The 15,098-nt window shown below is 44.4% G+C and overlaps 1 protein-coding gene across 3 annotated transcripts in view; it reads right to left on the bottom strand.

Moving 5' to 3' along the window:
• Positions 1–12,976, bottom strand: part of kmt2a (lysine methyltransferase 2A) — a 40,954-nt gene extending 27,978 nt beyond the window's left edge. For all 3 annotated transcript variants that reach the window (XM_023351029.1, XM_023351030.1, XM_005801074.2), the window contains exons 1-3: positions 12,638–12,976; positions 4,099–4,171; positions 588–3,901 (exon numbers count right to left, since the gene is read on the bottom strand). In XM_023351029.1, the coding sequence (XP_023206797.1) occupies positions 588–3,901; positions 4,099–4,171; positions 12,638–12,955 (3,705 nt within the window). In that variant the 5' untranslated portion in view covers positions 12,956–12,976. The remainder of the gene's footprint in view (positions 1–587; positions 3,902–4,098; positions 4,172–12,637) is intronic.
• Positions 12,977–15,098: the final 2,122 nt, after the last annotated feature.

Below are 15,098 nucleotides of genomic sequence, written 5' to 3'. Positions count from 1 at the left end.
ACCGGGAAGAGAAAAGGAGTACTTGAAAACTTTTAGTAGATTTTTTAACAAACACACAGGGTGTTGATTTAGTTAAGCTAGCCACACTAAAGGTGTCAATCACAAATATAAGACGCTAAAAGCTGTTAAAATGTCAACTTCAAAATACTTTGTGTTTGTTTTCAATTTCCAAGATCCAGCCCTCACAAACCGGGAGTGATGTAGCTTCTGCTTCTAACATAACTCACACAAACCTAAGATCAGAAAGTTGACACACAATTCTGACTTGGCCATTTGAAGCAGCAATGATGAAGATATTGTTAGAGTGACATGAGAGTGACTAACGAGGCACTGCCTGGTAATGAACAAAAAACTCACATCCGAGTTCCCTTTTCTGTATAATGCATAATAAGAATTCCCCTCAAGTAATACCCTCTGTGGGACTTTCCTTTTATATAATTTCAATCTGAGTTTCTATTTATGGAAAATAGACAAAGCATCATTCTCACTATCACTCATCATTACTTGTGGGTAAAGAACAGGACTACCAGAAACAGACAAGTGAGATTTAAGTTCTGTGAAAACAAATCAAAAAGTCCAAAACTGACCTGGACCTTAGTCTCTTCTGCAGGCTTCAGCTTATTCTTCTTTATTGCAATGAGCTGGTCTTTGGCCTTCTTGAGTAGTCCAACCAGCCGCTTGTCAGTCAGTGTATGCTGTCCTCCTTCTGTCGACACCAAGGAGACAGGAAGCTGATGTCTGCCTTGCTGCCCTGGAAGGCTAGCCGTCGGCTGGTTAGATGTACTTCGTTTCTCTTTCTCCTTTTCCTTCTCCCCTTCTTCGGTCTCTGTCCCTTTCTCAGACGGTCTTCCTTTCTTGAGGTGGCGGCCTTTAGCGATGGACAAGGGATGGAGCCCTCTGGCTTCTAAGGAAGCAGTGTCAGAAACTGTATCAACTGATGTGGATTTCTTTCTTCCAGGAGTCTTTTTTGGTGCAATAGCGCCTTCTGAGTCCCTCCCATCGATGGTAAACAAGCTGGAAGGTGCATTTGGGGAGCCATCAGGAGTGGACACCTTACTTCGTTTCTCCAAATCTTTCCGTCCCTCTCTCTTATTTTCCTTCTCTTTCTCACGATTTTTCTCACACTCTCGCTCCTTTTCCTTTGGAGGTGGCTCTTGGGGAGCTGACAAGCTTTTTTCCTTTCCAGTTGTCCCACCTCCTCGCCCCGTGTCCTGAGCACTCGAAGGAAAGAGAGGGAAAAGAGGGGAGGAAGCAGATGATGATGTGTTTGACAGAGGAGATGGGTTTCCTGGTGCCCCTCTTCTGGTTTCAGGTGTTCCTTGCGAGTGCAGAGCCCGAGGGACAGTGGGGAAGGAGCTGAAGGAAGTAGATGTTAAGGCACTCGTGGCTAGAGGGCTTCCAGAGACCCCCGGCAAAGAGCTGGGGTTACTGCCGGAGACAGAGCCCGTCAATGCAGACACTTCAGAGGCACCTTTGATTTGGACGCTGCGTCTCGTCATAGGGTGCGAAGAAGACCGTGGGTGGCCACGATGCGCTCCTGGGACCAGACGTCTCCTGCGTCGCAGGGTTCTACTGGAACTGGGAGGCGTCTGGTGAGGGGAGAGAGAGCCGGGGCTGCTCCCCGAAGAAGACTGCAAGGTAACAGACTCAAAGATTCGAGAGTGGGCCTCGCTGGGTGTGAAGCGTGGCGCACGGAGCAACGAGCGCTTCTGGAGAGGTGAATCAAAGCGGGACGACGGGGAGTGTTGGTGGTGAGTGTGGGGGTGAAGGGGAGCAAATAGGCGGCTCCCTGTACTTGCTCCAGTGCCTGGTGCTGAATAAGCAACTGAAGCAGCTCCCCCTGCTCCTGCGACACCTTGGGGCAGCAATCCCACATCTTCAAGCGTAAGAGGCGGAGGACGAAAATTGTCAAATATAGGCTTTCGAATGAGGCCCTCCTTGGCATATTTAGCAGAGGAAAAGTACTGCTGTTTGGGATGGGACAGGGATGTCCAGCGGAAGGTGGGCTCCCTCAGAATTGAGCGATTCCTTTTGTCTGACAAGTTGGACAGCCCTGGTGGCATAAATGTCTGGATGGGCACCCAGGACGCCTGAGGGTGGTGATCACTGATAGCGCCCGTGTTGGAGGAACCAGACAGAGGAGGCTGCGGAGCAGTGAGGAGAGGGGGTGGTGGAGGTGAGGACGGGGAAGAAGCTGTGGAAGAAACCTGCTGGGAATTTCCAAGTGATGAAGAGGACATCAGCACTCCTGTAGGTGGGCTGATGATGGGCTTTTTAACCCCTGTGGTGCCACTCTCTCTCACCCTCTGTTTCTGACGTCCCCGCCCAGTCCCCTGTGCTCTCCTACCCCGCCGACATCCTTCTGCCAGCACATGCTCTGGCTCAGAAGGAGGTGAGGCAGGCCTTGAGTTGTTTAAGAGATTGGGCTCCCTTTCTCCCTGTGAAGAGGGAGAGTGATCCTCTGGCTCAGAAAGAGCCTGTGTGCCCTCAGAAGCCTGAGAGTCAGATGAGGAGTCATCCAAGCTCGGGCTGCTGGACCTGGAAGACTCCGCAGAAGAGAGCTGCGAGGAATGCTGCGATACAGCACTTGAACCACAAGATTGTGCACTATGACTAAATCTCCCATTGGCTGCAGCGTTTGCATTGCTGTTAAGCAGACCGGAAGCTGTCGGCGGGGCAGTGGGTACGGGGGCAGGAGAAGACGGAGGAGGGAGCAATTCCACAGGAGCGGCTGCCCCACTACAAGTAGCAGCTGAGGTAACGGAGACAAGTGCAGGAGAAGGGGATGAGGAAGTGGTGGGTGTAGGTTGGGCAGATACAGCGACAGTGGAAGGTGGCGTTTCTAATCGTGCTATCTTTGCATGGGATGCTGGAGTTCCAAAACTGCCCTCGTCCTGAATGAAGCGCTTGGGAGTTTTGATGATGCGAAGGGAAACAGTGCTGACAACTGGCATGATGAACTGTCGGATGTTTTTGAGTTGGGTTTTTCTGATGCCAGCCTCACTGGCTCCTGATCCTCTCCCCCCAATGCCAACAGCTTCTTTCTCCAGTCGCTTCTGTGCTCCTTTCTTAGCACGCTGCAGCAGCTGTTTGGCGATGGTTGCATCAGTACGTTTGGAAGGAGGGACTATTCGAACGGGTTTCCTGTGCCGGGGGCTCTTCCTGAGGCCTACTGGCCTTCCTGGTTTAGATGCAGTTGGGGAGGTGGGTAGACTAGAAGAGTCCTGGTCTTGAGCACTGTCCATGTTCCTTACATTGGGCTCTTCTGTGCTGTGTGGTTCTGTGTCTCTGTCTCCACCTCTGACCCTAAAGGCCTTGTGTATTCCTTCTCCGCCTTCCATTGAAGCAGACAGCTGGGCTGCAGCTGCTGCTTCAGCTTTGAGCCGCTCAGCTGACGGTGGTCGCCCACGTCTGCGTCGAGGTGCACCAGGCAAAGTCTTGAGGCGTGATTTGAGTGGGGTGGTTTTAGTCTCTGTCAGCCTCTTCATGTTGGTAGCTTTGGATTCACCCCGGCCTCCTTTGGAAAGCTTTGCCTCAGTGTCATGAGGCTGTGCAGAGCCCCCTGGCAACCTCTTGTTGCCCTTTCTGTCCTTCTCATCCTCTGTATCTGCGCCCAGCTCAAATCCAGCCTGCCTACTATCCTCAGCAGCTGCATGGTTGCCCGTACTCCAAGTTTTCTTACTACTTGAAGAAGGAGGACGGCCCCTTCGCTTTTCACCAGTGCCAGGTGGCCTCCCAGGTAGCCTTTTCACTTTCTCTGCTGGCCTTTCAGGGCCATCAGGTTTCGCTTGCGTCGGAGAAGGATATGACAAGGGGGGTGGTAGACTGGCAGCAGCTTTTTGAGCAGTCAGGGTCCGTGGTGGGCGGCCTCTGGGCTTCTTCTCCTGCAGGGGTACTCCTTCTGAACAAATCAGAAAACACAGAGGGCATTTAGTAAACGTCATTAAAACTGGTGTAGACAGATGGTTGAAGCCTTATGACAATAGGAATAAAATCTAGTCCTATTTTCCTTTTCCATAAATTATCAAGAACTGTAAAATGCCAGAACAAAATTCCAGAGTGTGCAGGGACCCTGTTTTAATTTTTACTAATTAGTACCTGAAGAAGCTGATGAAGGGCTTCGGATTTCTGTTTGTTCATCGGTCGCTCCAAATCCTGCAAATGCTTCGTCCTACAAAAGATTTAAAAAAATGACATGTATGCATCATTTTCTGCAAAGATATACTTAATATTAATATGTAGATTTTTTTCACAATTTTTCCCCCTTTGGGCTCAAGATCTGTCATACATCATTAGAAATGTAAAAAGAATGGCATGAACATTTATTCTTTCTCTCCTGCTTCAACAGAGCCTTGAGATGTGGGTTTATGAAGTCATCAGGGACAATCAGCATCTCTAGGATCCTCACACTGGATATGCTCAGGAGTGGAGGTGAGTGTGTCATTTTATCATGTTTATTTATAGAGGCGCGTGGAGATGCAGTTGAGGTCTTGTTGGCCCAGTTTGGAGAGCAGCTGCTCTCCAAGTCTGTGCAGACATTCAGACTGACTCTGCACCACCTAGGAGTTACATCACCTTGCCAAAAAAGCAGATACCATTAAAAAAAACTGATGCACTTCGCAGCATCTGATACAAAATATAGAAAGCTATAATGTGAGCTGTAAAACTGTCTTTGGTCTGTTCGACATGTAAACTGTCATAACGAACAGTAAATACTGCTGTTTACCCTGGCAAGGAACGTTAATCTGAGCATCTGACACTCCTCATAATGCATTCAAGCATCTTCATCTTCTTCTATTTACACTTCTCTCTCTTTATCTCCCGTCTTGCTTTAATGCCAGCATCCTCTCCTCTCTCCGAGCAAGCTGCTGCTCCTCGCTGGTGATTTTGCAGAGCCGAAGGGGGGCGGGGTACCAAAGGAAGGCTATGACTCGCTGAGATGCAGTGAGTAGCTGACATCACAACATCCTTATTCGGGTGGCAAGATGTTAAAGCCGAACGCTCCGATGCATTGCGAGCGCACATGAATTCTCCGTGTGTACCTCGTGATTCTATCGGTTATCATTTTAACATTTACACGAGTAAATTATAAAAATAATTATTTAAAAAAGAAGTGCAAGCACCCTGTGCATAAATTGTACATCGAGATGTAAACAAGCACAACATATGAGTGAGGATGCGGGGGAGGGGAGTGCATGCACACCAGAGTGAGGACCAGAGAATGGATGTAGGAGGATGCAGAGAGAGAGAGAGGGAGGAGGGAGGGAGAGAAAAAGGAAGAGAGACAAGGAAACAGCATCTTGACCACCAACAGTGGAAACGCAGCATTCCCCTGGGAGCACTAGATGAAAAGGATTCAGGTTTTCAGCATGCCCGTGCAGAAGCTCGACAGATCCCAAACCAAACAGGCCTCCCACGTACAACAAGGCTCCCCGTCTCCTCCCAAAACACATATTCCACCGAGCTCTCGCTTTGCGCCTACTGACTGCCGAGCACAGAGAAGCGGCGGCGTGCGAAACACAAGGCTTGCCGTGAGCTTGACAGCACGGCGGGCAACTACAAGAAGTAAACAAATACGGTAGTAGATTAGTGAGGTCACGTTCATGTGCCGCTATGCCTCACAATGTGCAACGCTGCAACGGGGGAACAGCAGAGACAGAACTTCCCTTCTCTCCACTTAGTCTCTTGAAATGAAAAACGGTTTACATTGTTGCATGCTCTCGCCTTGAAGCCTTCAATAGTTTTACTTCCTGCTGATCTGCCACATCTCATCTGCCTGATTGCTGCGTACATTACATGACAGAAATCACTAATAGGTGGAGAAAAGAACACCACGCTGATTCATAGTTGGAGCGAAACTGTTGCTTTCAGGGGGTGTTTGGGACTGCCCCCGACACCTGTGAGGCGGATGGGAATTCGGTTTGAGGTGCGCTTCTCTGTATCGTTTTGATGCCGCTTTTACATGCTGAGAGGCAGGCTGGACTTTTATAGCCTTTTGAGAAATCAAACTGATGCAGATAAAGTCCGTATGCAGATCTGAACTTGTTAGGCATTACCCTCCCACACACATGTAGCACCCTTTAGCAGAAATTCAGAAGCTGGTCCATGCAACGTGCAAACTTTGTGCAGTCTCTTTAGAGAACACCAGCGACTATCATCTGCCTTATTGTGCAGTTGATAAAACAACCACAGCACGGATTTCTGATCGGAAACACAAACCACATCTTATGCAGCCAACAAACACAGCTGTGACAGTTTCACAACAAGCTGTCACCTGTTAGTAAAGTTTTTATTTACTGTTTGGTGGAAAATTGGTTTAAATCCAAAAAAGGCATCCATTGCCAACGAGTGACAAAATGATGGAGGATTACAACAGTTGAACTGCGAATTATATCATATTGAGAAACCAATTTTGTTCTACAACAGACAGAAAGCTGCAGATACATCTGGGAAGTTGCACTGTTTGTGTCAAAAATGAGGACTCAGGTCTTTAACGTTGAACCCTGAAGCCACAAAATCCGCAATTTCAGACTTGACTTAGACTCGAAGCCTGGAACTAAAGTCTCAAGCATGATCTATGTCTGGTGCAATCTGGGTGGAAAGTAAACCAGTGAGAGTAAATCATTTGAGTAAATTATTCATTTTTGTCCCCTTTGAGTTACTGTAGTGTATGTAAATGACTTTTCGTCACGGTAATGTTATGCATCGTATGAATGATTTAATGCTTCTCAACAGTGCATGTCAGTAAAATGAGTTAAAGAAGACACAAAGTGTTGATATTTATTGGCACCATGGAGCAAGTGTTTACAGGAAGTCAGCCACTGGTCTGTTCAACTATGTGCTTAATTTATTGGTCAGGGGAATTTGTGTACTGCGACTAGCTCAGACCAATTTGTTTTTGTTTGCTGTATCATAAAAAACAGCCTCACTGATGTGTCTAACTGAGATTTGTGTTATTGACTTTTGGTCGTGGTGAGAACAAAAAAAAAACGTAAATTGAACTCAGTTGGTAATTTTTTGTAAATTTTAAGACTCTTCCAGTTCTTCAAAATAAAATCACTTCTTTTTTGATTCATTCATCTAAGGTTATAACTCAATAAAATCTTGGTTTACCTTGATGCTGCTAAATAGCCTATAGTTCAACTGGAAATCACTAGTATTTCAGAATACAAGGTTTTAATTTTTTATTTTAAAAATTAAAACCTTGACCAGTAGCAGTCAATAAATTGCATTATTTTGAGAGCAATTGTTGTTTTCAGTCATATAAAAGGATCATGTTATATTGTTTAAGGTTTTATGCTAATAAAGTGATAGCACAGTATTGTGACTCAAGGTTATCATGTCCTGAGAATTTCACATCGCCAAACAGCGGAGCTGAGTAATGTTGCCTGCTCCCTCTGATGCACACAAAGCTGCTCCTGTTGCACGTTACAGTACATCGCTTTCTGCCTTTTCACAGTACAGATTTAGTTGTTATTGAGTGCCTTACTTATATGTAAATACTTCTGTCACATAATCTTGAGACTGTTACTGTATCTGTTGATGCTAAGTGACACAACAAAAGAAAGATCTGTAACTGTGGGTTATTTTTCAGAAAAGGGTTTCTTTTTAGTATGCACATTTTATTTGTCAGTTTTTCACTCCTCCACAAACTAAATAAAGAATAAAATGCTTGTTCTTAAAAAGACATTTGTATCAGCAAGACAACCCCAGAATTTGTCCACAAAAATCTCTGACTGGTGCAGTGTCCAATTACAACAAATTCCTGGAAGTTTCCCTCTAGGAAGTAGCGTAAAATTACTATTAGTCATCTTGTTTTATATGGTAAATGGCTGATTATCTCATTGTTTTTGTATGTCTTTTTGATGACACATCTGTTAGGAAAAAGGCCACAGGAGTGACTCACACCAGGATGAGCGCCCCATCAGACCCAAGCAAAAGGTGAACATTTGCTTTTTGCAAGTGTTCAAACACCAAATACAACTACTTCACATTTGCCCTTTAGCACACCCCGTGGTGGGACACCTCATCTCCCTCCATATGTGTGAGCTGTAGGAAGAGGAGGACAGTTGGTGGACAAAGACAAACAGACTGACAGGAGGTGTGTCAAACTGTTTCCCGACACAGGAACGTTCACAAAGGCTGGCAGACACAGACGGTGCGTATCCACTCCTCCTAAACCAAGCAGGCAGCATAAACTCAAGTTTTAATCAGAATAAAGACAAAAACAACACGCCCACTCCTGATTGCAATCAGAGACGGGGACAAAGTCCGAGGGACATCCCTGCCCCAACCACCGGCAACACAAAAGGAGGGAAAGACGACACAATTGCCGCCTTTCTCCCAGTCAGAGAACTCCGAAAGCAGAGGTGAAAGCCCCTTGCCCGCCTGCTGTAGCAGAATAAAGCCGTGGATAGAAGGGTCTTGGACTAATTCCCCACCCAGCGCTGTCCCGTTGGGATGAGGAGGGTGGGGGCCGCCCAGCACCCTTTGATATCCCTGCCTGCACTCTTTCAGCCGCCGCACTTTGTGAGAACTAGAATAAAAGCAGACACAAGGCTTCCTGCTCCAATCCACACGCTGTCTTGGGAATGGGTAATCGGGTGTGGGGGTCTTCCATTTAAACAGGCCAAACACCTGCCGGACTGAAGCCCCTTCCGCTCAACCACACCATTTCTCTTAAACCGCTGAGGCAAAGAGATATTTAGGTGGATACATCCATTCAACAGCCTTTCTGTATGAATGATTAAACTTTAATAATAATGTGTGAGGAGAAAAGATGCAGCAGAAGGCGAGATAACAAAGGACCCGTACAAAGAAGAACCGAGGCAAACTTTGCTTGGAGAGACAGAAAAAACTGGGGATGATTTTATTTACACAAACATCTACATGCCCAGCCCTTGCAAAAAAACAAGAAAGAGAAACTATTTATAATTTACTCACTTTAATGCCATAAAATCCCTTCATGCACAGAAAAGCAAATAAATGCCATAATTTGGACAGCAGCAACCAAAGGGCACCCTTTAGAGACACTTAAATAGGCTTAGTAATCCATTCCAAAGTGGCAGCTGTCAGAAGAAAAGTTGTTCTGCCTCTCAGACGGGGATGTGTGTGTCTGAAGTGGATTTCGATTTTTTTTTTTCTGCCTGGAAGGAGGCGGGAGGGGTGACCGAGTGTCCGGCTGGCGCTCTGTTCGGGGTTGCCCCATGAGCTCGGTATCTTGCAGTGAGCCTGGACAACCCTGCCTCGGTCTGGCCAGACAAGCGCTTCACACTGCTTTCTTTTTATTACCGATGAAGTCATCAAGCTACGTTACCCAAACTTGATGGGGATTTAATAGACTAATCTGTGCCCACACATTAAAATTGTGTTAAATTTTGAGTGGCTCTTTATTATAAAGAAATATCTCCTTATAAGGGTTTTATGTAGTATAAAAATCAAAGTAAGCCAATAATATAATGCCGCTTAAAGTGTGAGTGAAATAGAAGAAGAGCAAAAGAAATGCACTAATACTCCAGAATCTCTAAACAGTTCAATGTGTGACCTAATAGTCTAGATTGCTCCAAATTATTTATAATCTTCCATTGATAGTGTATTGCAGTAGTTCTCAGAAGATCTGATTATCTCTTAAAGAGTCGCCAAACACTAGAGTAGCATGGTACAGCTTTTCTTCTAGCTGACAAAAACTTAAAAATGTAAATCAATAAAATCTAATATTGCACACTTTAGGCTCAATAAAAACTCAATGCTCTATCCATTCTAAAATCCACCATTTTCAGTGACAAAGTTTGGATTTCATTAAGCTAAAGTTCTGTGAAGGTATTATCTGTAACAGTTCCTTTTACCAGCAGTAGAAAGTTGACACACAGCACTGAAAGTGTAGCACAGTGAGGAAATCACCAGAGTGGTACCATGGACAGAGCACAGCCTTCACTGATTTTAGCTATTTAAAGCTACTCACTATAAAAACTTTCCCATCTGCTGAATACAATGCTATATCAGCTGTTGCAAAACAAGACACAGGCAAGTTTGTAACCGTTTCCTCAGATGCTAACGTCACATTGGCTAACTTTGTCAGAGTAACCCCAGCACAATAAAACAGACGCTCTCAGCTTGGAAAGCAGAGCTGAACTTAACTAAACTGTCTATAACACTGCATCCAATAAATATGTTTACAGGTTAGGCAGTTTTAAATTGCTGGAACATTTGTCAAACTGTTAACATTTTTACCACTTTGAGGATGTACCAATTTCTGTACAAGCTTACATTAATATCTTTCTGTTACAGATAATTAATTATTACTCATAATACCTGTAAACTCTCTCACTTCAACATAGTTTATTGAATACATGGTTTGGTTACTGGCATAAAAAAGCATTTTAAAAAGTTATGGTTTCAGTTCACTAAAGTTTCTGCAGTTTAAATTGCTATTTAATGGTGGGCTAAAAAAAGAACCAGAATGATGAGAGGTCTCTCAGGCAGAGAGTAGTCCAGATCTGCCCCTCTAGTCACCTGGCTAAATTAAGGTTTCTATACTTTTCCCTCACCTACTGTAAAAGGAAAATCAAAAATAGTTACAGCTAGGAAAAACAAGGATTCATGTCACCCATCACTCTTATTAAGGAACCACAGTTTAATTAATACAGTGTGGAGGCTACAAGCAGTGTGTATCTGTTATGCAGCAGGCTGGCTGCTGGAGCAAACAGCACAACTACCTAACCCTCTAACCGGACCTGTGTCACACTACGAGGAGAGGCAATGCATGACCAGTAGAACTACCAGCCAACCAAATATTGTATCTAACCAGCTCTTAGCAAAGGCTGCACTGCAAAAATCTTACTTAAATTAAAACAACTTGCAGTATTGAATAACATTTTGCCTAATATGCATTTAAAATGTGCACACTAGATTTAGCATTAAAATGTGTATTTTACATAGGTTTACATATAATAATATATAAAGAAATCAAATAAATAAATGCAATGCAGTAGCTGATACATTTTGACAACATGTATCAAACACGTAAAAAAAATAAATTCACAATTTCCGTCTCAAAACCTCCCCTCACAACCACTAACTTAGTATATATAAATACTGACGTGTTTTGGTCAAAAAACATGTTCTAACAGAGCTCTGAACATGAGCTCCTAACCTGCTGGTAAACATCCCCACTCCGTGTACTCCCACTGCAATGAACGCATGCTGCACATCATGAAGGAGGAAGATGGTAGTTCGCTAACGCGAACACACCCCCACATCACACGGTCCGTCTGGAAGGGGCTCGTTGTTATTGTAGCCAGCCCTACATGCGCACTGTCACCAGCAAGCCTCTTTCCGCTGATAAACCTGCCCGCAAAACATGCCCGCATGCTCCCGTTGTACACCGAACAGCTATATTCATTGTGCGGCGTGAAATCGGGCGTCCTCGCCTCGTGTATTAAGCCAGATATTATGTTTGTATTAGCTACGTAGTGACTGTAAGGAGAGGGGGGAAAACATGTCCACCTCCCATTTTCCTATGCATCAGCAATAGCCCCGATGGCTAGCGTGGCGTACAGCGTAGCATGGTAGCTGTCTTAGCTTATCAACAGAAACCATTTACATTTGTGTGTGAGCCTTGCTAACTTTAGCCCCTATGCTCCCACTCGACTGCGTAGCGACGAACCAGTCGGATGTAAACACAGCAACCTCCTGAGTACAAAACTCAACTTTACCAGCGTTTCAGGCAGAAGAATAATGGTGTACTTTGGGCTAAGGTATACAAACAGCTAGCATGCGAGCTAACCAGGAGGACGTCGCTAAAAGGTTAACCACCTCGATAAAACGAGTTAGCCCTTTTAGCTTATTTTGATTCTACGGGGCTATTTAGCTGCCAAAGATTTACTCCTAGAAAGCTAAACACGGGTTAAGCGAGAAGTGAACAACCAGTGCAGAAATACGCTGCACACAGCTAACTTCACGTTAGCTCATCACAAACCACAACTGTACTCTCTCGCTTCCTTTAAGTTGCCTTATTTTTTCTACGCATTACATGCTTACTACAAAGACAGACACGCTACATTTGGGTGTTTAAATGCTAGTTAACAGTAGGCCAGTAACGCCAATGCTTACATGGGACGTCAACTTTTACATTGTGAGTGAGGATGAATTTTCAGGAGAACACGCAGAGCTCTAGCGGCTCCATATCAATTTAAGTTAAATAACTAGTAAACCATAAGTAATGAAATGGGTGTAAACTTGCATTTGTTCCGTGTGTTAACGGGACTCTAGGATGTAACTACCAGTGTAACACAGGGGGTTTCTCTGCTGTGGTTTGGCTAACAGAGTAATGTTAGCTCCATCTGAACTGTGTGGATGTAGCATCTCTCCTCCTCCGAGAAGAAACTTTCCTTCATTTTAAATGGTCGAGCTACACAAAAACAAAACTTACTACCTGTGCTTTTTCTAACTAAACTTGCAGCTGCAGTACGTTATAGTATAGCTGAAGGCCACACAGCTCAGTCAAAGTTAACCGAGCATCCTTCCAATGACAAGTTTAGCTGCTCTCCACGGAGGGACCGAGCGGTCCGTCCGCCAACCGGCCCGGGTGTCTCGGAGCTGTCTAAACCCAAGGCTCCCGGCTGAGTCCCGGGCTTACCTCTGCGCTGCTAGAGTCGCTCGATTCCCCCAAAACATCCCGAAATTTCTGCAGGTTGCTCCTGATGACAGAAGAAACCTGTAGTGCAGCATCGAACCCGGGTCCGAGTCCAGCGGCGTTTGGCTGGGCTCCCGATACGCTCCGCAAAAAGGCAGTAACCCTGATACGGCCCGCTCTCCTCCCGGTACCGGAGTTGCTGCTCCCTCCGGGCCGAGCAGGGAACCGCCACCGACAGCTGTGCGCCATTTTACCTCTCTGCCTGTCTGCCCCTATGATCAGATACCTCGGTGGGCGGAACCCTAACCAAGCACTCCACATAAACAACCTCTACCACAGCGCTCCGTTCACACTGACGAGCTCATCGTAATGCATGTTGCGGGGCGACACTGAAAGAACCCGGACAACGCATTTTCTTAGTGGTCCTATTCAGGATCTGCATGGCTGAATCCTAATCAGGTTCAGGGGTTTTGCCCGGGAAATAACTAAACATTTAAACTACTGATCTGGGACAGATTGTTAAATAAGGCGTAAAATGTGTTTCAAAAAATCCGAGTGGCACAGCATATTCAGAGCTAGAATATGCTTAAAAACGACACGTGTGTTCAATAAGTAACTAGAAATGCAAAACAATCATTGTGAGTATAAAAGGCAGGTTGTGTCAAAACTCTTAAACTTGGCAGAGCTTCAAACGGGTTGCTCCTTTTGTGCTCGGATGGTGGATTTGCCAAGGTGCCAATCGGAAATTCCCCCCCAAAAAGTTTTCTGAAGCTGGAATCCCGACTGGTAAGTTCAAAGAATGGAAAAATATTTTTCTTCTTTGTTATTTTTTGTTTGTGTTCATTACATTAACAATCTACTTTCATGAAAGTCTCCAATAACATCAGGAATCGCAAAATTGTCCAAATAAGTCAACTACATTAAACTGCATTAAATTATCTAATACCACCCTTAAAATGGGAAGTCAACCAATACTACAACTGTTACCTTCAGTTTTTATGAAAATACTGTTTATGACTAAATAAATTACCGTGTTTGTTTTTAGTGACATTTATAATACAACTCATTTAACTAATGTTTATTTAGAAAGCAGCTTATAAAAACCAAAGCAAAAAACCCAAAAAACATTCAAAGCTATTTAGACCTTTTATAGACTTTTTGAAATTTAGCTTTTTGTGCAAAGTTGAACAGGATGTCCGTAGATGTAAAATATCTAGAGGTGCGGCCAACATGTAGCTGAATGGCTTGGTTCACTTCCTCCGCTGCCATTGCTAAAACTACAGGCAGGCTATAAACCTATACCAGCGCAGAAAAATTGACGTCATCGTTCACAACTTCTTCTGCTAGCAGATTGGCCCGGCTGAAATTCAACTGGAGGAATCCAAGTCAATGGGAGAAAGCCCAGACTGAGCCGTCAAGATTAGAATCGCGTGGAATTGGCCAGGAAGGCAGTGGCCAGGCTAAACTAAAATAATTTGTTCTTCAAAGGTCCAATAATGCCAAGGAAACACAAAATGCCAACCCAGTCATCCTGCACGCTGAACCTGGCACTTTTTTGGAGTAGCGGGAGGGTCCTCCTACTGTCCTTTCACATCCGTCTCGTTATCCAAAATGTAACTATCCTGTCCCTCTTTTACAACTCAACAACCTGTATTTTTCTTAAACTGGTAAAAAAAAAAAAAAAGGAAAAAAGTTATATATTAATGAAAAACAGAACAAGACAACTTGATGTATTGTCTGTATAATACACACTTTCTCCTAAAATGTTTTCGCAATAAAGAAATGTCAGCCCTTTTCTGGTCAGCCGGTATGTATGGATTTTAATTGATCAAGCAAATTAATAATTTATGCACCTTTGTGGTATAATCATTTATGGTATAACACTGCTGATAAGCTGCCTTTAATGTTCCCTGTGCCCTAAATACATAAAAACCACACATATCTGAAGTCTATGGATGGGAAAAGACATGTATGCTAACCTGCTGTTGTGCAGCTTGTCCTGCGCCTTAGACAATCCACCATGAAAAAAAAAAAGTCCTGCACTAACATTTATGTTGTTTTCCACTCCCTTCAGGGTACTTTAAGCATGTTAATTGGAAAGCTTAAAGAGCACAACACAGAGACATGTCCACAATATACACTTGTTATATTCCCTGTGTAAAAAAAACCAACAAAAATCTACACTTGAACCAGAAAAAAAAAAAACCTAAGCATTTTACCTGAGTTAAGGAGGAAAAGGACTGGTTTCAGTCTCTTTTTTTTCCCAGATGAAAGCTTGTATTTGGAAATCCTGGTTTCAGATTGTGGAGAGAAACACAGAGTCCAAGTTGCTTGAGATCCAAAGTGAGATCAAACCATGGATGCACTCAAACTTCCTCAAAATCATCTGGGACAAGTCAGACATCATCTCGATCGGTCCCAAATCCTTTGCCAAAACTGCCAACAACTTCAGTCTCCCTCCACG

This window comes from Xiphophorus maculatus, chromosome 18 (assembly GCF_002775205.1).
Source record: "Xiphophorus maculatus strain JP 163 A chromosome 18, X_maculatus-5.0-male, whole genome shotgun sequence".
Classification (NCBI taxonomy): domain Eukaryota; kingdom Metazoa; phylum Chordata; class Actinopteri; order Cyprinodontiformes; family Poeciliidae; genus Xiphophorus; species Xiphophorus maculatus.
Note: the sequence above shows the minus strand (reverse complement) of the source record. Positions and strands in the feature narration are given on the sequence as shown.